A 22,130-nucleotide genomic window follows, 5' to 3' on the forward strand; every position below is an offset into this window, starting at 1 on the left:
ACTTCCTGTGAAATCTTTCTGTGTTTCTAACATTGTTGCAAAGCTACAGGGAATTCTAATTGTATAAACAGTTATGGGGAAATGTGAGAAAGTGTGAGGCCATGTCAAATCAATGGCACATATGATAAATATATCACAGCATTAGGCATGTTGGATATGAATTTTCTGACTAGCAACCCAGATGCATTTACCAAAACTGTCACAAAGTTAGCTAGTTTTCCTGTTTGAGTCTGATTACACAACCAGCTTCGCAAAGCTAAAGCATGTACAGCAGGTCACTTTCCCTTCTCATCCATTTAGGTGGATTTTATTTTTAATAATACATGATCGCCAATATTCTGAATATGAATAAAATCTGCCGCTCACACAAGCCTAAGAATACATATTTTAAAATGACTTATTAGATATCTTCATGTGTTGCTTAAGGCATGAACAATGTCATATGAATGGGAACAGCTTCCAGAAAAGCATTATGTCTTTTTGACAAGGCCAGTCCAAGCACATCACACTGAGGCCTGGTCTACACTACGCGTTTAAATTGAATTTAGCAGCGTTAAACCGATTTAACCCTGCACCCGTCCACACAACGAGGCCCTTTATATCGATATAAAGGGCTCTTTAAACCGGTTTCTGTACTCCTCCCCAACAAGAGGAGTAGTGCTGAAATCGGTATTGCCATGTCGGATTAGGGTTAGTGTGACCACAAATTGACAGTATTGGCCTCCGGGCAGTATCCCACAGTGCACCATTGTGACCGCTCTGGAAAGCAATCTGAACTCGGATGCACTGGCCAGGTAGACAGGAAAAGCCCCGCAAACTTTTGAATTGCATTTCCTGTTTGCCCAGCGTGGAGCTCTGATCAGCACGGGTGGCCATGCAGTCCCAAATCCAAAAAGAGCTCCAGCATGGACCGTACGGGAGATACTGGATCTGATCGCTGTATGGGGAGACAAATCTGTTCTATCAGAGCTCCGTTACAGAAGACGAAATGACAAAGAATTTGAAAAAATCTCCAGGCTATGATAGACAGAGGCCACAGCAGGGACTCAGCACAGTGCTGCGTGACAAGCGTAACGGAAAGCCAAAGAATCGAAGGGACGGTCATGGAGGGAGGGAGGGGGGACTGAGGACTCCAGCTATCCCACAGTCCCCGAAAAGCATTTGTGTTCTAGGCATTGGGAGCTCAGCCAAAAGGGTCAAAAACATTGTCCGGGGTGGTTCAGGGTATATGTCGTCAATTTATCCCCCCTCCTCCCGTGAAAGAAAAGGGAAAAAAATCATTTCTTGCCATTTTTCAATGTCACTGTATGTCTACTGCATGCTGCTGGCAGATGTGGTGCTGAACAGCAGCATCCCCTCCCCTTCCTTTCCTGATGGCAGATGGTACAAAATGGTGGAAAACCATCATCAGCCCGTGAGTGCTCCTGGCTGGCCTTGATGAGGTCAGCCAGGGGCGCCTGGGTAAAAATGGGAATGACTCCCTGTCATTCCTGGCATACGGTACGACATGCTGGGTAACCGTCCTCATCATAGCAACTGGAGCCTGAGCTCCATCAGCCCCCGCCCCCTTTCATGTCTAAAGAAAAGATTCTGTACTCCCTGGACTATCATAGCAGCGGGAGGCTGCGCTCCTCTCCCCACCACCCTTTAATGTCCTGCCTGGACTATCATAGCAGCTGGAGCGGCCTCCCCCTCATTTTATCTTGCTAAAAAGTCAGTGTTTCTTATTCCTGCATTCTTTATTACTTCATCACACAAATGGGGGGACACTTCCACGGTAGCCCAGGAGGGGTGTGGGAGGAGGGAAGCAACGGGTGGGGTTGTTGCAGGGGCACCCCCTAGAATGGCATGCAGCTCATCATTTCTGCGGGATCTCTGGGGCTCTGACCCGGAGCGGCTGTGCTCTCTGGCTCTCTAGTAGACTTGCCCCATATTCTAGGCAGGACTGACTCTATTTTTAGACAAAACATAAAGAAGGGAATGACCCAGGGACTCATTCCCATTTTTGTCCATGCACCCCCGCTGACCTCAGCGAGGCCAGCCAGGAGCACCCAAGACAGCAGCAGACAGTAAAAAATGATTGATAACCGTCATCACCAATTTCCAATTGCAAACAGTACAAAATGATTGATAACCGTCATCTCATCGCCAATTTACAATGGCAGATGGTGCAATAGGGATACTAACTATCTCTGCTACCTTGCAAAGGCAAATGAATGCTGCTGTGTAGCACTGCAGTACTGCCTCTGTCAGCAGCATCCAATACCCATACGGTGACAGTGACAAAAGGCAAAACAGGCTCCTTGGTTGCCATGCTATGGCGTCTGCCAGGGCAATCCAGGGAAAAAAGGTGCGAAATGATTGTCTGCTGTTGCTTTCACGGAGGAAGGATTGAGTGATGACATTTACCCAGAATTACCTGCGACACTGTTTTTGCATCATCATGCATTGGGATCTCAATCCAGAATTCCAATGGGCAGGGGAGACTGCGGGAACTATGGGATAGCTACGGGATAGCTACCCACAGTGCAACGCTCCAGAAATCGATGCTAGCCTCGGTACATGGACGCACACCACCGAATTAATGTGCTTAGTGTGGCCGCGTGCACTCGACCTTATATAATCTGTTTTACAAAACCGGTTTATGTAAAATCGGAATAATCCCGTAGTGTAGACATACCCTAAAGGACTAGCCTTAAGCCGGAAATGATAAGACTGTTGTAACACAAGAGTTTTTAACAAAATGAGTTAGAACAAAATGTTTTCTCTTTCATTTTGTTTGTTTGTTGTTACTCTCAATGTTTGTTTTAAGCACCAGTTGCAGTTTTGTGTATTACAACCTCTTCCGAGCAACTCTGGATAACAAATCTGCTTCCTTTCTTTTGCATTTTTAATACATGAAACTTTAAAGGTTATTTTTAAATGGCTGCTGCAAAATAAAAAGGATCCAAAAGTGGTCAGGGACCTGGTCTAATGCACTTTCGAAAGTCCATTATAAAGATGAATATAAAAGCGAATGGTAGGTTTTCTGTAGACTCACAAACCACACTTAGCTATAAGAAACATATTGTGCATAGTTATTAATTTTTTCTTCAGAGAGTGATATGTTTATTAGATCTACATTCTCAGTTTACCAGAGTATGGGGGTTTCTACTTTACTAAAGCCAGGATCCTTTCGCAGTTCCCAATAGGTGTCATTAGAAACCCAGCTCTCTCTTTGATTGGCATCGATAACTTTTCTGCAAAAGAAAAAAAAAAAAAAAAGCCAAAACAAACCCAGATGAAAATTGTCTTAATAAAGGTTTGATTTACTATTTTAAAAGGATACAGCATAAACATCAGCAATTTAAAAATAAAACAATTTCATAACCTGTGTTAAAAGTGAAGGCATTTTAGAACTTCTAAGGATCCAATTCTACCATCTGATTCATACAACCCTGCATCCATGTAAAGCCCTATTGACTTCAATGGACTCTGCGTGTGTGTGTATGGGTCCAATCATGTAGACCAGATTGGAAGATGGGAGCCTAATTTACTTCCACCGTTTATGCTGCTTGTTTCCTTTCTGCATTTCACTGATTTCCTACAATAAAATTATGCCAATCAGTTTCACCAGTTAAGGGAATGTTTTAATTAAAACAAACAAACAAAAAAACCACACGACTTTTCCCCACAAAAACAAAACAAAAACCAGAGTAATACAATTTGAAAAACTACCTTAAAAATTCTGTTCAAGTCATTTTAAACCTTCCCCACCACCACTTCTTATTTTTATTTTTTTAATACACCGCTAAATTTAGGACAAACATGAGTTGACACATTCCTTCTGGAACTTCCTTCTCCACTGTTAAACTTGAGGTACATTGGCAGGATGATATGAAGAAAATTTGTAAGGCTGTTGCCTATGTCTTACTTCTGTTGTGGACTAACAGGGACCGTCGGCTTCCTAGTTTGGTTAGTCAGTACTCAATTCATTTAAAAATATGTTACAATTGCCTCAGACAGGACTCAGCACTCTGAAAGTATTTCTTGAAATTGGATTGTTTCCATCTTTTCACTTCTTTATTATACTACTCTGGGCCTGCCTATTTAAGAGGCAGATGCCCTCTGCGTTGTCCTCTTATGTTGATGGCTGCACAGAAAACAAATTATAGACTTATTACTGAAATTGCTTTACTCACTTAAAAAATTTTGGTTTGTATTCAATGTTATTCTCCTCCATGTTTCGCCTTCGACTTCTCTGGAGTTCCTCTATTCTTTGCTTTTCTGTGGCTGCTGCTTCTACATTTCCTTCTTCCAAAAGTCTATACAGATAACAACGGATCTTTTAGTAAATATACAATCTCATCATTCTGTAACAACATTGCCAGAAAAACATTCATCCTAGAAAACAAGGCCAGCAGCCTTGAAAAGCTCTTTGTTCTTGAAAAGAGCTATTGAGTTCTATGCACCTGCTTTAAGGCCAGAGCCAATTAAAAAAGAAATAGTAAAATTATTTAATTTATACTTTGGAGTCTGAAATATAATTTCTTAGTCTTGTTTACATTTTCAGCTACTCAGAGCAAGCCCCCTACTCTCTGCACAAACAACAGGACAGGATCCTTCCCTAGCATGCAAGAGAATGCTAAGAAACAAGAATCGCTGATATGCTGGCTCACCAGCTACATATGCATGAGCTATAGTAAGCCATGTGCATCTCTCCAGCTGTCATATGATACTGCCAACAGCAAGTACTACCAATGGGCAAACGTTGCTTCTATTCATGGGAGTAGGAAAGGACATGCCAGAGCATGTATTTGCTGGAAATTTCTGGAATTCTGCCTCTGCCAGAAGAATTCCCATAGCACCAGGATCTCTGTATGCTTCCCTTTCCTGAGCTGGATAAGCCAAGATTTTTACCATAATATTTAATATTTTCTTTTCTAGCAGAATCTAAGGCATAGCACATATTATAGTGCAGATCTGGGCAAAATTCGATGCTTGGGTTCAAACTCTGCCATAAAACAATCATAAATATTAAACATATAAATGAGATTTCTTGCCTCTGATCTGGCCTGAATCGTGCATCTGTTGTTGGAAGAATATCTTTCAATACAGGATCTAACTCATTGAGTTCAATAGCAAACCTTGTAAAGCCATAATAACGTTCATAGTGGGTTGGCATGGAGCCTGTATAAACATATTTGAGAAAGATAATGCTTATTTTACTATTTTTATAAACACACACATACAGCCCAATGAATTTATAAAGCTATAACAGCCAATAAAATATTTATACATTCTAATTCCTTTATTTGATATCATTTTAAAATGTATCAAATATTATTTTCTAGGTAGAACATCTTTCATTTAATATTAATGGTAACTTATTACATAGTAGAGTTATGTACATAACAGATCAAGACTTTCAAAATCTTTCTTTCCTTTTGAGAAATATCTGAAATATCTCTTCTTTCAAGTTAAAAATAGAAAAGTCTCCATAAAAGCAAATGTATTGGGTCTCCCTCCAAATGTTGGTACCTAAACAGGTTCATAGGGCGTGATTCATCATTTCCCTACATCTCCTCTCCACCAGTGCGAAGTGGGTGTAAAATGCCATCAAATTAGAATAGGGACTGTTATATACTCTGTGATATTATCTGATAAAAGATGACCATGTAGATCATTGCTGCCATCACTCTTATATAATTGCAACAAATCTTGCACAAAATGTGGCATTTAAGATCTCTATGGAAAGGTTATGATTCACTGAATATGATTATGCTATCTTTATGCATGTATCATTTTTGTATTTCAAGTTATGCGTATTGGCTCTATACCTGGATTTCTCATATTTTTGGTCCTGGGGTAACACCCACAAGGTATTTATCCTGCATGTCTTGAAGGGACGATTCAAATTAAGTGGCTCAACAAGGAACACTTAACTCACAATGGACCACGGGCGATACCTATCTACACTTAATGGACTTTCCTGCTATGACTAAGCAAAATTATTCAGGCACACGTGACTTGCCCAGGTGACTCCAAACTCCATCTTTTACCCAGTTTTCCACTAGCTGTGCTAAGGGCTTTGTTAAGAACATAAGAATGGCCATACTGGGTCAGACCAAAGGTCCATCCAGCCTAGTATCCTGTCTGCCGACAGTGGCCAATGCCAGGTGCCCCAAAGGGAGTAAATCTAACAGGTAATGATCAAGAGATCTCTCTTCTGCTATCCATCTCCACCCTCTGACAAACAGAGGCTAAGGACACCATTCCTTTGTTTGAAACAATGGCTTTCCCTCCACATGGCAGAAGCTATAAAAGGCCCTGGAAACATCTCCATTTTGCCTCTTTCCTGCTCCAGCCTCTTTCCTGCTCAAACCTCTGAACTATGTACTTATACTAACGGGAGCATTCTAACCAAGGGACTGAGGTCCTTCCAATGATTTGGAAGCAACAAGAGACGTGACTTAAGCCAGCAGTTTAGTCCATCACTGCTACAAGCCTGAACCAAGAACTTTGTAATTACTGTATGTATTTGATTCCTTTAACCAATTTTAACTCTCACCTTTCTTTCTTTCTTTCTTTCTTTAAATAAACCTTTAGATTTTAGATGCTAAAATAACCGAGTTTATTGGGTAAGATCTGAGTTATATATTGACCAGGGTGTGTGGCTGGTTCTTTGGGATTGGAAGAACCTTTCATTTGATGAAACTGGTTGCAAGGAACCACTCATCATTAAGTCTAGTGTTTTTGGTGGTGATACAAGGACTGGAATGCCTAAGGAAACTGCTGCTTTGACTTCTTGTTAGCCAGTGTGGTGAAACAGAAGTTTACTTTTATTGCTGGTTTGGTATATCTTAAGGGAAAATAACCAGCAGTTTTGGGGTGTATCTGCCCTATTTCTCAGCAGTTTGTCCTGAATTTGGTATTCTCAGTTGTGACCCACAAAGGCACGGCTACATGCCCACTTTGCTCTAGAGGAGGTGCATGGTAATGGTGGTTTGAACCCACATTGTCTCTTTAAGTAAGTAATCAATTTTTAAGAAACTTAAGTCAATGGGAACTGCAAGTGCTCACTATCTTTGAAAAACAGACCATTAGGGCAATAAGGCAGTGACACAACCAACCTGTTTCTCCTTTCACTTATACTGGTTTTACACCAATGTAATTCTGTTTAATTCAGTGGAGATACCCTGATCTGCACAGGTGTGAGAGGAGGATAAGGCTAACATTTACATTTTCCTTACTCCAAAATCCAATTATTTCCTTTATTTCCTCAGATTATGTTCCCAACATGCTAAATACCTGTAACCAAATTTTAGCCTCAGATTTGAAAGCAAAATCTAAAAAATGACTCATAAGATGGAGCACACACTCTTTTTAGACACTTTTACATTCAATAATAAAAGATACCAATAGCTGCTGTGCCAATTCCTTGTTATTCATCTAGCTGTATATTTTGCTTTTCAATTTGTATTTAAAATGGGTGGCTAAAAGCAGTGTTTAGTGAGACTAAAGCCACCTGAAGGATTTCAGTTGACCAGAATTTTCTTACCTGGCCTCCATATACATTTTGCTGAAGGTGCAACCCCACAGTATAGCCCTTCATGCCACTTTCCAAAGAGGCGATGCACCACCTTTCCTTCTTGGTCCATGACAACCCCTTGGACTTCATTTACATTTGAATTCCAATAATTCACCTGAAAATGTACCAAAGTGAGGAAAGTGAACAAAGTTGATTTCCTTGTCACACTGTATATCACAATATCCCACAACATACTTCTAAATATTGCAACACGTAAAAGTCAACTGCAGCCACATCCCCAACAAAGAAAAATTAGAGGCTATTAATTTCTTGAAATTGAAGACATGCATAACGATGTGACATCTCTGCAGTTCTGCTACAAAAATTATCTCAACAAATCTATACAGAATTTCCTTGCCAAGCAGATGTCTACCCTGTTTAGATTATAAAGTCTTAATGGGCTGTGACTCCATTATTAGGTATCTTTTTACAGTACCAGGCACATTTTTGGCACTTCAGGAATTAAGAGTTTAGTCCAACTGAATATTACTTACATTAAAACACAAAACAGAAAATGGCAGCCTGGAATATTCTGGAACAACATAATATGCTGAGCCATTGTGTCCATCTCTAAAACTAACTAGGGAAAAGTTTCCTTGTATACCTGAACATACTTTTAAACAAGTGGATTACAATGAAGAATGTTTGGTTCACAATATTTTATAGATAGGAAAACAAATGAATCACAGAAGTGTAGGACTAGAAGGGACCTCAGTAGGTCATCTAGTCCAGTTCTCGGAACTCCAGGAAGAATTAAGTAATAACATAACAGAAAGTTTATGCATACGAATCTATACATATTGCAAATGCTTCTTTATCTGCCACTGATGGGTGGTTCCAGATTCTGCATCAAAGTTCTCTTTTGTCCCACCTCAATCTACTGCCAATCCCCATAATGGTTGCAATTTAAAACGAAGAAAATTGGAATACTGGGTGCGTCGACATGTATATGTTCACTGAACATAGCAGTATTTTCTGATGAAAATAGCAGTCTGGTTGTTTATAAAGGGGTTCAAGCTCATTTAATTATCTGTGCACACTAGTAAGATATAGCCTCTTCACCAGTCAGATTCCTTCACCATTCTGTAGTAGAAACAGACCCCCCTCCTTAAAGTTAAAAAATCAGATGTATATTTTTTCTCTCCCCAGATGCCTAAGCTGCTGACACTGCCACGCTAAAGACTGGAGAATTCTTTGCCCAGATCCTGTTAACTAAATGTGTGTGAGGAGGGAGGGGGGAAGCTACTTTCATCCCACAGCACCCTGTATTTGCTTTCTCTCATTCTCTTCTATGTCTTCCTTTTCTCAGACATGACTATTCCCTTCCCTTTCACCTTTAAACAGTCCGGTTCCGAAGCACTGACTAAGGGTATGGCTACATTTGGAATTTCAAAGCGCTGCCCCGGGAGAGAGCTCTCCCAGCGCTGCATGTAAACCACATCCCTTACGGGTGTAGCGTGCAGCGCTGGGAGCCGCGCTCCCAGCGCTGCTGCCCTGATTACACTGACGCTTTACAGCGCTGTATCTTGCAGCGCTCAGGGGGGTGTTTTTTCACACCCCAGTTGCAGCGCTGTAAAGTGTGAGTGTAGCCAAGGCCTAAGTCCTCACCTGAGACAAACTATAATGCATCACTGCAGCAACTGAGGTGGGCCTTTTGACACTGAAGTGCATGTAGCAACACCAGAGATGATAAACTCTTTATTTTTACAAAAAAATCAGCTCTAGCAGATCCATATTACTGTTTTTATACAGAACTATCACCAGGATATATAAATACAATGAAGCAGAACACCACTATTCTAAACAGATAAGAAACTTAGGACCAAATTCTGATCATGGTTAGAACAGTCTAAATCCAGAGTAACTGCTCTGAAGGACTGAGTTCCTCCTGGTTTTTACTGGCTTAATAGAACAGAATCTGGCTATTTGCATTTTAAAATTAAAAAAACAGTAATTTATTGTCAGTGCTGCTGACATCAAATGGGCACAGAAACACACTGACATCAAATGGGCTGGTCCAGTAATAACAGAGACATGTTAATACTGGCAGAAATCTCAGATCACAACTTAGGTGGTGTTTTGTTATTGGCCTTCTTACCTGATAAAATAGTGGTGATGATACAGAACAGGGAAGAAGGAATTTAGGGGAACAGCAGAAGACTGAGAAAACTGTAGCCAGGTCTAGGCTAAGAAAATAGTTCTGCTTACTTTTTGTCATATATTACCATTGCATGACAAATCATAAGTTACCTTGACAAATGTGAGCTTACAAATACAAACACTGCTTTTTGTGTTTCTGATTGTTATTTCTCCATAATGCTCTATCCATCTCCTTCCACTAAGGATGTTGTGTATGCAGGTGGTGACTTTGTTCCACACATAGTAATCTCCATACCTGGGAATAAAGTTAATATATAGTTGGTAACGTAAATTAAATTTCAGTAAATTAAATTTCAGCTTTCAAGTGCGAGTGTGGTCACGGTGCCAGCGCTGGAAGAGAGCTCTCCCAGTGCTGCACGTACTCCACCTCCCCGTGGGGATTAGCTTGCAGCGCTGGGAGCCATGCTCCCAGCGCTGGGGTACTGTTTACACTGGCGCTTTGCAGCGCTGTAACTTGCTGCGCTCAGGGGTGTGTTTTTTCACACCCCTGAGTGAGAAAGTTGCAGCGCTGTAAAGAGCCAGTGTAGCCAAGGCCTAAGATCTGCAGATTCCCAGGATTTGAGGATTTGGGAGGCCACACACCACTCTACCTCTGTGACCAAATCCTCTGTCCCCTCCCTGAAGGCTACATTTGAAGGAAGCCAAATGGCCCTGTCTACACAACAAAAGATTTTGAAACGTTTCCCCTTGTGTTAATCCTGGTTCAGATGAGCCCAGCATTAGCACCCTTGAGAGCCCTACTGCAGACAGAGTGCCAGCTGCCGACACAGTATTTAACAGATTTGCTCTGGGCAGCCCACCATTCCAACGACTGGGTATGGAGTTAGTGCCTCCTCACATGCATCTATTCTCCTCTACCAGTGAGATGCTTTTAGAGAGTTCCTGGGTTTTCCCTACAAGCGTCTGACTGAGCCTTAAGGCTCTAGCAGTGCTTCAGTACCTCATCTGTAATGGGAGATCAGAGCAGGGAGCTTACATACTGCCAGCTGCTCATCATGTGGGATCTCTACTCCCCCACCACAATCCATCCAGCCCTCAGAAGGAAAAGCATCTTCCTAGATTTAAAAAGAAAAAACATAGCCAAGGAAACAAGACAGTAACTTACTTTGGAAAAGTCACATTCAGTGTTCCAATTGGCAGGATTTCCATTGATTTCCCCCAGAACTTATTTTTCCATCTGATATCTAAATGATAGAGTGAAATATTAGAAAATTACAAAAGACCAAAATATTATACCTTCAGAGATCTACGCCACTAAATGGCATACCAGATGATCTATGCCAGACTGCCGCTTTTGAACAGAACATTAACCTGTTTTGAAGACAGAAAAAAGGTTATTCTGGAAGGACAACCTCATATCAGAGAGATTAATCTATCCCTTGTCTCCTAATAGATAACAGTGTGTTCTGTATAAAGTTTTTAAATAAAGACAGCAGAACAAATAAACATAATGCAAGTCACTCTGGTATGGATGATAAAATACTGCATCGCCTCATTCCTTACAGTTTAAAATTGAAACACTTTAAAGCAACAGCCAGCAAAACTTAATACAATAACTATACTCAACTAATCTATTAAATAAATTCCAGAGAACTACATCCCTAATTATAATAATTGTGAGATCATAAACTTTTTATTTTATTAAAAACTTGATCTTTAGGCCTTTGAATTAAAATATATACCTTGCCAAAACACAAAATTCTTTGATTCACAGTGACAGGCAGAAATGGGTGGATGGTGGCTAACCTGAAAAATAAAATTACAGTGGCGAGGAGTTGTTTAACACAAAAGAAGTCTTTCATTTTAAAAAATCAGTGTAACTGACAGTTACCTCAAGCTAAAAACTATTCAGTTATGTATATTACAATAAAACAAACAAACAAAAAGCCTCAGCATGTTTAACATGAAGTAAACTTTATTTTACAGCCTCCTACATTAAAGGATATATTTTATATAAATCATTTTAGTTTATTGTACATTTTTTTCTGGATTTAATAACTTTCACGTCAACTCTATTTACTCTAGTGGGAATACAAGTTCTTAACCATAAAGAAAAATTAAAGTCATTCCACTTCCAAAGAAATTAAGATTTACATAGAAACAGGTTTTACCTGCTCTGAGAAAAATCGGAACCCTTTGTCTTCCCTAATACATTCATAAGTCTCACCAAGCACTGGATTGAATGGCTTGCTTCCTGCTCTGTAGTAAGTGGAGGCATACCCTGAAGCTGCAAAGGCAGCTATGAGAACCTGTTAAAACACAGAAAAACAGCTAAAGATTCCTCGGTGTGCTCCCTCATCATTGTCAATTGTGTGGGCAGCAGTGTGAATAAATTTATCCTTTAAAAGCACTTAATTGCCTCTTTATTCATTCACTATTAGTCAGCCGACATGGGCCAGCTGTGAGTATTTTATTGCAAAGTACAGACATACCCTGAGGGACCTCATACCAGTGGCCTAAAATAGAGCTATTGCTCAGCAGCAGTAATTGAGGCTAGGGCCAGATGGTGCAGGATTGGGGAGTTGCAGCTGGTCCAGGACTGCCCTTCCCGTTTGTGCCTGAGCTCTGCTCGGGGTCTGTGGACAATCTGGTCCATAAAAAGATATTCTCCTCATTCAGGATAAACTAACTGAGTTTGCCAAAATTAGTCCACAGAACCGTCAAATTCCATCAGCTACTTCTACTGCTGCCAAGCTGCTTCACCAGCAGGAAATAAGCAGCTAAGTCATTCCACGCCCCATCTATACTTGCCTTATCAGTTCTCATTCAACCTCTGCTACCTTCCGTCCACCAACCACTGCTCACATATCTCCACCCTCATGCTTTCTCGCTCCCATTCCCTGGACCGAATGGAGCTCTAAATGAGCCCCCTCCATTATTTCCAGCTGGCATCTGAGCAAAGCATCACTTTGACTCGTTCACTAATGTGTGAATCCCTTCAAAATCTGAGGCCACGTCTACACTACAGCATAAAATCGAAATTATTAAAACCGGTTTTATAAAACTGGTTTTATAAAATCGATTTTACGCGTCCACACTAGGGCACATTAATTCGGTGGTGTGCATCCATGGTCCTAGGCTACCATCGATTTCCGGAGCGGTGCACTCTGGGTAGCTCAGTAAAAGAATGAGACCAATAACTTCGATTTCCGTCCACACTAACCCTAAATCGATATAGTAATATCGATTTTAGGGTTACTCCTCTCGTTGGGGAGGAGTACAGAAATCGATTTTAAGAGCCCTTAAAATCGATTTAAAGTGCCTTGTAGTGTGGACGGTTACAGGGTTAAATCAATTTAACGCTGTTTAAATCGATTTAACGCTGTAGTGTGGACCAGGCCTCATTCTCTGAATTCACTGAGGGAGCAAAGAATATACAGTTTGATCTCTGCCGAGGGGCAATGATGCACAGGGGGTAACAGGTCTCATATGAACTCTGAATCATTGAAGTGTGCGTGTGTATAAGATCAGAATTCTCAACAGACACTGTGACACTATTTGTTTTCCTTTATGGCCATTATCATCTTCTGTTTAACTTTCTCCTGAGATGACACCTTCTACCTGATGATGTTCATTCTCAGACCAAGCCACTTCGTTTATCATGAACTGTGCAACTTTAATTTGGCTTTCCTGTATGCGTGTGTTATGATACAGTCTTTAATTATGTGATCACATATTATTTTTTTCCTCAGGATCCCTGCCTTATTCAGTGTACACTGAACGGACAGTGCTCACTTAGGATATGTCTTCACTACACAGTTCATTTAGGCTTTGATCCTAATCCACCTACTGTCCACACACAAAACCCTCTCACCCAAGTTTAATGGTGCTTTAAACCAAGGATAGGTGTCCCAACTGGGGCATAGCCTAGAACCTGGATGCTTCTTTCACTTCGGGTGATAACCCTCCCACTTTGTAATAATGTCTCAGGCTAAATCACCTGTGTGCTGAGAGGCCTCCAATGCCTTCCCACAATTCACCTCTTGTGTCCAACAGGACAGACAACCTTAATTTTGTTATTTCCTAACTTGGGCAGGACTTTGCAATCTTAATGTTCTTTCATCATAGGTTTTTTGTGTGTAATTTCCTAGGTTTTTTAAAAAGCAAACTGCAAAAACAGAAATTCCATCATGTAGCATCACAGTGACACCCGCATGATTCATCAGCAGAATTGGAACCTTTAGATCCATCGCAGAATTCTCTGTCACCTGAGCTAATTGAGTAAATGATAGCAGCAGCTGGTTGTCATCCTCTGAATGGACCAGTACTAGAGGGCGATGAGACACTTTCCCAGTTGGTTTCACAGATATTTGCTGACAGCAGAGGACTCAGGAATCTTCGGTTCCATTCTCGACTCAGGAGGGGAATGTGCTCTCATCTGCCCATTTCCCCCAAGCATGACCCCTTCTGGCCCTATCTCTCCAGCCTATCCTTGCCCTAGTCATGTCTCTTCCCCCCGACCCCTGGCTCACTGACCCAGTCCCATTCTCTTCTCCTAACCAATCCCACCCTCCATTCTTCAGGCTTCTCATACCAATCCCATCCCTCTTACCCAGGCAGTCCCAGTCTCCCGCATCTGTACTCCCTAGCCTAGCCTCTTCCAGTCTCATCCTGCCCCACCAGGCTGCTAGCCCAGTTAATCCTACTCGACACCTCATCCAATCACTCACTCCCCTTCCTGGGCCTCCCATCACTCCCACACCTACGTTACCCCTGCCCACTGGCTCCCAGTTGCAGTCTCCTTTCTCCAGTTCTGCCCCCAAGTTCCAAGCAGGATGCGGCACTCACTGGCACAGATCCATCATCTTTAGCACCTTGAAGAAAGAGAGGTAGCTGAGGGCAAGAATGAGAACTGATGAAGAAAGTGTGTCTGGGATGCTGAATGCCATCACTGCTTATTTCCTTGCTTTTTACAGTTTGCCTTGGTGGCCTATGCAGTTTAACAACCTTCACTCACAGTTCACATTTGTGTGTGGGTATCCTTAATAAGAAACTACACCAACTAAATAAATGTACATATACTATCCCCAAGCTTTTTATTGTGTTTGGGTGTTTACTCACTAATTTGCAAAATTCTCAATGCGCTTCCTAGTCATTAGTGAGACTTTTAGTGAGGTATAAACTTAGTAATACTTACAGACACTGTCTATAGACTATAAATGTAAGTGATGTGCACAATAGGCAAGCAAATTAAGACAAACATATAATCACCATTGCCTATTGTACCCACAGCAAACTACTTAGCTGTCACTCAAGCTCAGGAAAATATCTTACACAAATGATGTACACACTGAACACTGATAACCCAAGGAAGAAAACTGTATAGCCAAGGACTTTTAAATGAAATCCTATGGTCACCAATCCCCACTTATTCAATCCTAGGGGCTGAGACCAATCCCCATATGAACTGTAATTATAGGATGTGGGGTCGGAGTAGGGAGAAATGCCTAATCCAGCCTGGAACTTGATCATTCAGAGTTATCACATCATAACTAATAGCTGGACTTGCACCCTGAAATGATCTGGGACTTTGAGCAGAGCATGGAGCCCTGGGATAGAGCACCCATGGAAAAATAGTGGGTGCTTAGCACTACCGGCAGCCAGCCACCCCCACCCCCAGCGCCTCCCAACCGCAGCGATGAGCTGTTACGCAGCGTGCAAGAGGCACTGCAGGAGAGGGGGAAGGAGTGGGAATGGGGCGCACTCGTGGGTAGAACATGCCGGTAAGAGGCGGGGCAGGGGTGGAGCAGGGAGGAGAAGAGGTGGGCAGGAACCTGGGGCGGAGTGGGGGGGTTGAGCACCCCCAGGGCCTGGAGGAAGACGGCGCCTGTGCAGACACAAGCTTTCAAACAGAGGAAGCAGGCAACCCCCATCAACTAGATCAGGTGTTTTCTCTCACTACCTTATTGGACTGAGCCTCAACCGGTGCAATGTCATTTCAGTCTCTTTTTATCCAGAAATCAGAAAGCCAAGAGATTGCAGATCAATAGGTGCCACCTCCTTTGGTGGTCCAGGGCTGGAGCATCCACGGAAAAAAAAATAGTGAGTGCTCAGCACTCACCGGCAGCCCCTCCAATCAACTCCACCCTCTCCCCCCAGCGCCTCCTGCCTGCTGGTGTGACCTGCCAATCAGCTCCTTCCCCTCCCTCCCAGCGCCTCCCATCCACCACTGATCAGTTGTTCAGCGGCGTGCAGGAGGCACTGGGGTGGGACGGTGAGAAGCGAGGGTGGGCTGTGCTCAGAGGAAGGAGGCGGAAGAGGGTGGGGCAAGGGCAGAGCTGAGAAGAGGCGGGACTGGGGTGGGGCTTAGGAAAAGGGGCAGAGTGAGGGCAGGGCCTGGGGCGGAATAGGGGCCGAGCACCCAAATACAACTCAGAAAGACGGAGCCTCTGATGAGATCAGCATCATCTGGATGCTGATGGAATTACAGTTCCAAAAGTCTCACAGTTTCTCCTGGCAATCTCACAACGAGAACGACAAAATGGAACACTGTGCAGGATTCACAAACGAGCCCCTGGGGAAGATGAGAAAAATCTAAACTTTCGCATATACAAGGCTGTGCTGTACCAAATTTATTACCATGCGTTCGTACGGATCATCAGTTTCAGCAGCTTTGTCCAAGAGTTCACTGTATTCCAGTTCTTCACAAAGATGTTGTAAAGTATTAAGAGGTTCATTTAGCTCAACTGGCATGGAGACTTTGGAGAGATCTTTGCCAATATTATTTCTCAAAATATTCCACAGATTGATATTACTGGTATCAGGACAGGGAGCTGGGAGACAAGTCCGACGTCCATTCCGGAATGCACCTCCTGCTAGCTCACCATTAAGAACTGGGTGGGGGAGGAAAGAAAATATTATTGTATTGAAATCCCCCCCTTTAAAAACGTAACAAAATTCATTCATGGGACCAAATTCACCAGTGGAATTGCATTGCAGGTACAATTTAACTGATTTCAGCTCAATTGTGCCTGATTACACCAGCAGTAAATTTGGCTCATGATCTGAAAACAAATGTAATTTTCTAAAGTTTTTTAAAAATATGGTGTATACTTTGTCGGAAAACGTTGTCTGCGACACTGGTGTTGTCCTCAGATATGTTATCACTCACATCACTGATATAGGATTCATCATCAGAAGCCTAAAGAAGAAAAATTAAAAAATTAGTCAATGCAATCCAGGAAATCAATTATACAATAAAAACACAAATAAATTAAGCAAAACAAACATTCAAAGGAACCACATTTAGCCTGGCAGAGCTAAAATTAGATCTACCAAGTTTGATTCAGTTTGCATGTGCAAAGAACCAATCACCTAACAGCACCAAGAGAAATTTATGCTCACTGAATTTTCCTTAATTAAGTGTTACGAAGCCAAAGACCTTCAAACTTATTTCACTTATGACTCTTAGACTTTGTTCACCCTTCATGTGTCCACACCCACCCCTGTTGAAGTCTCCCCGTAGGGAGAGGATAAGAGAACAAACAACACTTAATAGAGGTTTAGTCACCTTGCTTAATACAGTAGCAGAAGGAGCTCAGATACTACAGTGATGAGTGTGGTATAAGCACCTACACAGAACAGGAGTCCTTAGCTTCAGTGGAGTTGGATCAGGCCATAAAAGAGCAAAAATGCTAATACAGTCCATCTTCATCTACTGACACGTCTTTCTCCCTATGTTTACATCAACACCTAAGGTCAGCTGGGACTCTTTTGCTAACAGGCCCTTATTTTCAAATACTAGGATTGGAGACACGGCTTTTGCAGTACACAGCCTTCAAGCTCTGGAATCTGCTTTCCCTGCTCATCCATCAGAGTCCAAATCTGTTGACTTTCAGGTTATGGAGCAACCTGTTCACTTAGGTTTTTGCATGTGTGTGTGTGTGTGTATGTATGAATAAATGTAATATATTGCTGAGTTTTTTTGCACAGGTAGATATTGTACAATGAAAAATAAAAATGGACACAGGTATTACTTCTCTCATTTTAAACTGACCTGTTGCTAACATCACTCCAACAGATGAAGGAATTTCAAATCAGGAGTTCAAGCCAGTTTTTAGAATAATTTGACCTATTTTATTTCCTTCCATTTCAAGTTACCAAAGTTGCTGCTTTGAGACTGTTGTATTTCCTGCTCACACTTAAATGTCATAGCACAACCCAAAACCACTGTTTTACTACTACTGTACTGAAGCAGGAAGTCTGGTAGTGACAAAGGGATGCTGCCGGGTTAATATATTCTAAATGCTTTACTTCTGTTATAACTAGAGCTATGTGAACGACTGGTTTTTCTGGTTTCCTGGTAGTTCCAAAAAAAACCCCCAAAAAACAAACAAACAAACAAAAAAACAAAAACAAAAAAATTACTTCTGAGCAGACTCAAAACAAATTTTTTTTTGAAGCTTTTGGTGAACTGAAAAGTCCAAAACATGAGTTTGGCTTGAAACATAAAAATTCATTTAGATTTTGAGCATTTTTAAAAAATAAAATAGAAGCAATTTTTTCTGCTGTGCAATGCAGTACACAGTACAATACACAGCAGTCATTCAGGGCAAGACTGGGTGCACAAGTGTGGTAACTGCATATGCAAATAGCTAATTAGATCTCTATACATTCATACTAGGCATATGTATATATATATGCCTAGTATGAATGGTATACACATCTCACCTAGAGTTTGCAATCACAGTAATTGGGCATGCAAAAAAACCTGTAAATGTAATTTTATACATACAGTTCTAAAAAACATGTCTCACAATCTCACTAGTTGATCATGCAGGCATCACAAAATGCTGTCTGGTCCTTAAAGATTAGAATCAATCTTCCTAACTTATATTGCAAGTAGGCATTTCAGAGCACTTCATAACAATATTCAAAGTATGGTTCAGGGTAGAAACATGTCTGTGCCCTGCATACACTTGTAAATAAGAGGCTAGTAGCTCCTCCTAAACTTTCCTTTCCACTTGCTAACTCATTAAATGCCTTGCTGGCTTGGCAGGAAAGTGTTTGTTATCTGCAGACAATGGAATTGCACAGTGATGCAGCACAGCTTTTCCCATACTGCTTCAGAATGGCTGAATTTCCACTTCATACGTAACCAAGCCCCGGGGTTAATTTTCTGTTTTCAGTTTTCCTGTCTAGTACACTGTGCTGTAGAACCCAGTGCCATTGTAATCTGCGGACTGAAACATTTAGCTGAACAATGGGGAGCTCAGGACATGTGCCATTAGGGAGACATTAGAAAGCCAGTCAGCTTTCAAAGGCGAAATGGAAAAGGAGCATCAAGGTTTGCTCTCTGGACCAGGCCACTTGAGATGTATTGTATTGTGTGCACCAGGCTGATCCAGTGTCACAGCGAGTAGAATTACCACTGATAGGGAAACCCCCCCTTGACCCTACCTTACCCAAGGCCCCAGGCTTTTTGCTGAGAATAGAGTAAGAGTAGGCCCAAAAGCCTTTAGCTAAGAGCAAGAGTTTGCTAAACTTGTTTTTCTGTACAAAGGGCATGCTGAGGGCTTGGCTACACTAGAGAGTTGCAGCGCTGGTGAGGGGGTTACAGCGCTGCAACTTAGGATGTGGCCACACTTGCAAAGCACGGCCAGCGCTGCAACTCCCTGGTTGCAGCGCTGGCTGTACACCCGGTTGAGCCTCGGGTGTAGGGATTCCAGCGCTGGTGATCCAGCGCTGGTCAGCAAGTGTGGACGCCCATCAGCGCTTTTATTGACCTACGGGGTATAAGGAGGTATCCCAGAATTCCTGTCCACAACAAACCGGAAGAAAGGGAGAGCTCGGAGTTCAGCTAAACTGCTTATTTAAAAAACAAACACAGCTCCTGTTTGCTGAGCGAGCTGAGGCAGGCAGGGGAATTACTTTGGAATGTTCACAGCTGTTTGCTTGAAGAGAGAAACAGCACTCTCACACGGCAGGGTGGGAGGGGGAAGTCCGTGTTCAGCAGTTGCTGATCTGGTCTGACGGGTATTTAGCAGTACATAATTTGCATTTAGTGAATGAGCGAGGAGTAGGGGAAGGGAGATAGAACTTTTAAAATGATTGAAGGTAGGCACAGTCCTTAGAACTTGCAAGGCAGGGAGCTGACACAGTATCAACTCCAAAAATCCATTCTGTCTGTCTCCTCCATGCTCCCTGTCACATTCCACCCCACCCCCCTCTTTTGAAAAGCACGTTGCAGCCACTTGAATGCTGGGATAGCTGCCCACAATGCACCACTCCCAACAGCGCTGCAAGTGCTGCAAATGTGGCCACACTGCAGCGCTGGTAGCTGTCAGTGTGGCCACACTGCAGTGCTGGCCCTACACAGCTGTACAAACACAGCTGTAACTACCAGCGCTGCAAAACTGTAAGTGTAGCCATACCCTAAGGCAGAAAGATGTGGTCAGGGCCCCAAAAAGAGGAACTAGAATTGGATAAAGGGGAACCAGAATATCTGTTAAGTTACAACAGCTGAGCCTGCTGTCAGGACTACAGAACAGTGCTAGAACAGTCAAACCGCAGACTTGACTGGCAAAGACAATAACAGGAAAAGCCATAGATGGAGAATTAATTGGTCAGCTTGCTTATCATCATTATATTCCAAATAAGGCAAATAACATGTATAAACAGCGTGCTACGTTTTGCGGTTTTAACCTTTATAAGCTTGGTAAAATTTATAATATGTAGAGCAGCCAGCCTCTTGCGTGGGGTCTATGCTGTCTCTCCCTGCATATATGCTTGTATGAAATAAAAGAGCCTTGGGCTGTCTGATCTAAAATCAACAGTGTGGTCGATTTTCCACAACACCACATAGTGTATAGTTCCATACACACACACACACACACGGAAGAAGAGATCCGTGTGGCTCAAAAGCTTCTCTCTCTCACAAACGGAAGTTGGTCCAATAAAAGATATCACCTCACCCACCTTGTCTCACACACACTCGCACTCATTCTTTATTACTGATGTTAGGTTTTTAACAGTTATTGATACTATATTTTAGGCTTAGCCTGCCTGCTAAGCTCTCTCTAATTAGCATATTTCTATCCTATAGAACACAAAATAAATCACAGCTCAAGGGACAGCAAAGCTATATAAACAGTAATTCCTGATTTTGAAGCTGCATTTGCCATTCAGCTGGTATCAGTGTTGGGTTATTTTGCAAATTATTATTTTTAAAAAACTTCTGTGTTGGCCTTTCCAAACAAAATTTTCTTTTTCTAAAAAGTTGAAAATTCCAAAATACTACACAATGCATGAAAACTGCATGATTGTCAGAAATACATTATTAGTGTGACTTAAGATAATCAAAGCTTAAATGTTATAAAATATGCTGAAATATGTTCGGGTCTATGTAGCTGATCCAGAGGGAGATGGTAGCAATACATTGTATACCTGGTGGATCTAGAAATTGAATTAAGGATTCTATTCTCCAGATGGATAACCCTGGCCACATTGTTCTTGTAGCATCCTGTGCCGAATAATTGAGAGTTTTCCTGGTGAAAGGTACAGTACATTGGCACACTCTGCCATGAGTGAGCCAATAATGCCGAAAAGATGGAGGGAAAACATGGCAATTGTACAATATCACTTCATTACTGTGTTCTAAATAGACTAAAAAATTTAAAGAATTAGTCAAGGTATTTTTAATATGACCCCCATGGCCCTTCAAGGTAAGAGAGAAATGGTTAAAAAAACTGAACAAGCAATATTTTTAAAGCTTTAATACACACAGAGAAAATATAATTACATTATTCTGTGGCATACAGCAAGCTAACCAAAACAAAATTATGCTGAAGCAGAGTGGATCTCTGCTCCTGCCCTGAAAGGGTTAAAACAGCCCTGGATAAGGGCTGGGGCTGGAGAAAGCAGCCTTTTAGGCGGGGCTGATTGGAGAAGTGGCTGCAGCTGGGGGCCACGCCCCAAACTGAGCAACAGGGCCTAATAAGAAGGCCAAGGAGGCCAAGGGCAGACAGTCTTCCTCTGCCTGTAGATGGAGAAGGGCCTGGCTGCTGAGAACCAGACAAGGTACCTAGTGTGGTGCAGGGCTGGGGAAAGGCAGTGGAGCTGGGGAGCTCCTGCCTGGAAAGCTCCAGGCTGTGGCCTAGAATTGGGCCAGGAGGTACTGGAGTTGTAGGGTGCAACCCAGGGGTAGGCCAAGGCAGCAGGTCCAACCCCCTTTGCCAATGATGAGAGGCTAATACTGCAGTCTGCCCCAGGGTGTGGGGCTAGCTAATGACTGGGCAGTTGCCAAGACACTGAGGCAAAGTGGGGATACAGGGTGGGGGGTTCCCAGGGAGGGGAAACCCCTAAGAAAGAGGAAGAGGTTGCTGCTGGGGGCAGAACCCCATGTAAAAGGGGCACTGGGGTCCAGGGAGGGACATGGGGCCTGTAGCAGGAAACAAGGCGG

At 42.3% G+C, this 22,130-nt stretch overlaps 1 protein-coding gene across 7 annotated transcripts in view; it reads right to left on the reverse strand.

Annotated features, from left to right (window-relative positions):
• Positions 1 to 760: 760 nt before the first annotated feature.
• OSBPL6 (oxysterol binding protein like 6) overlaps positions 761 to 22,130 on the reverse strand; it is a 189,003-nt gene continuing 167,633 nt past the window's right edge. For all 7 annotated transcript variants that reach the window (XM_050968992.1, XM_050968990.1, XM_050968989.1 and 4 more), the window contains 10 exons: positions 16,784 to 16,871; positions 16,310 to 16,563; positions 11,842 to 11,979; positions 11,413 to 11,476; positions 10,836 to 10,914; positions 9,821 to 9,965; positions 7,541 to 7,685; positions 5,043 to 5,169; positions 4,182 to 4,304; positions 761 to 3,239 (listed from right to left, as the gene is read on the reverse strand). In XM_050968992.1, the coding sequence (XP_050824949.1) occupies positions 3,131 to 3,239; positions 4,182 to 4,304; positions 5,043 to 5,169; positions 7,541 to 7,685; positions 9,821 to 9,965; positions 10,836 to 10,914; positions 11,413 to 11,476; positions 11,842 to 11,979; positions 16,310 to 16,563; positions 16,784 to 16,871 (1,272 nt within the window). In that variant the 3' untranslated portion in view covers positions 761 to 3,130. The remainder of the gene's footprint in view (positions 3,240 to 4,181; positions 4,305 to 5,042; positions 5,170 to 7,540; positions 7,686 to 9,820; positions 9,966 to 10,835; positions 10,915 to 11,412; positions 11,477 to 11,841; positions 11,980 to 16,309; positions 16,564 to 16,783; positions 16,872 to 22,130) is intronic.

Source organism: Gopherus flavomarginatus, chromosome 10 (assembly GCF_025201925.1).
Source record: "Gopherus flavomarginatus isolate rGopFla2 chromosome 10, rGopFla2.mat.asm, whole genome shotgun sequence".
Classification (NCBI taxonomy): domain Eukaryota; kingdom Metazoa; phylum Chordata; order Testudines; family Testudinidae; genus Gopherus; species Gopherus flavomarginatus.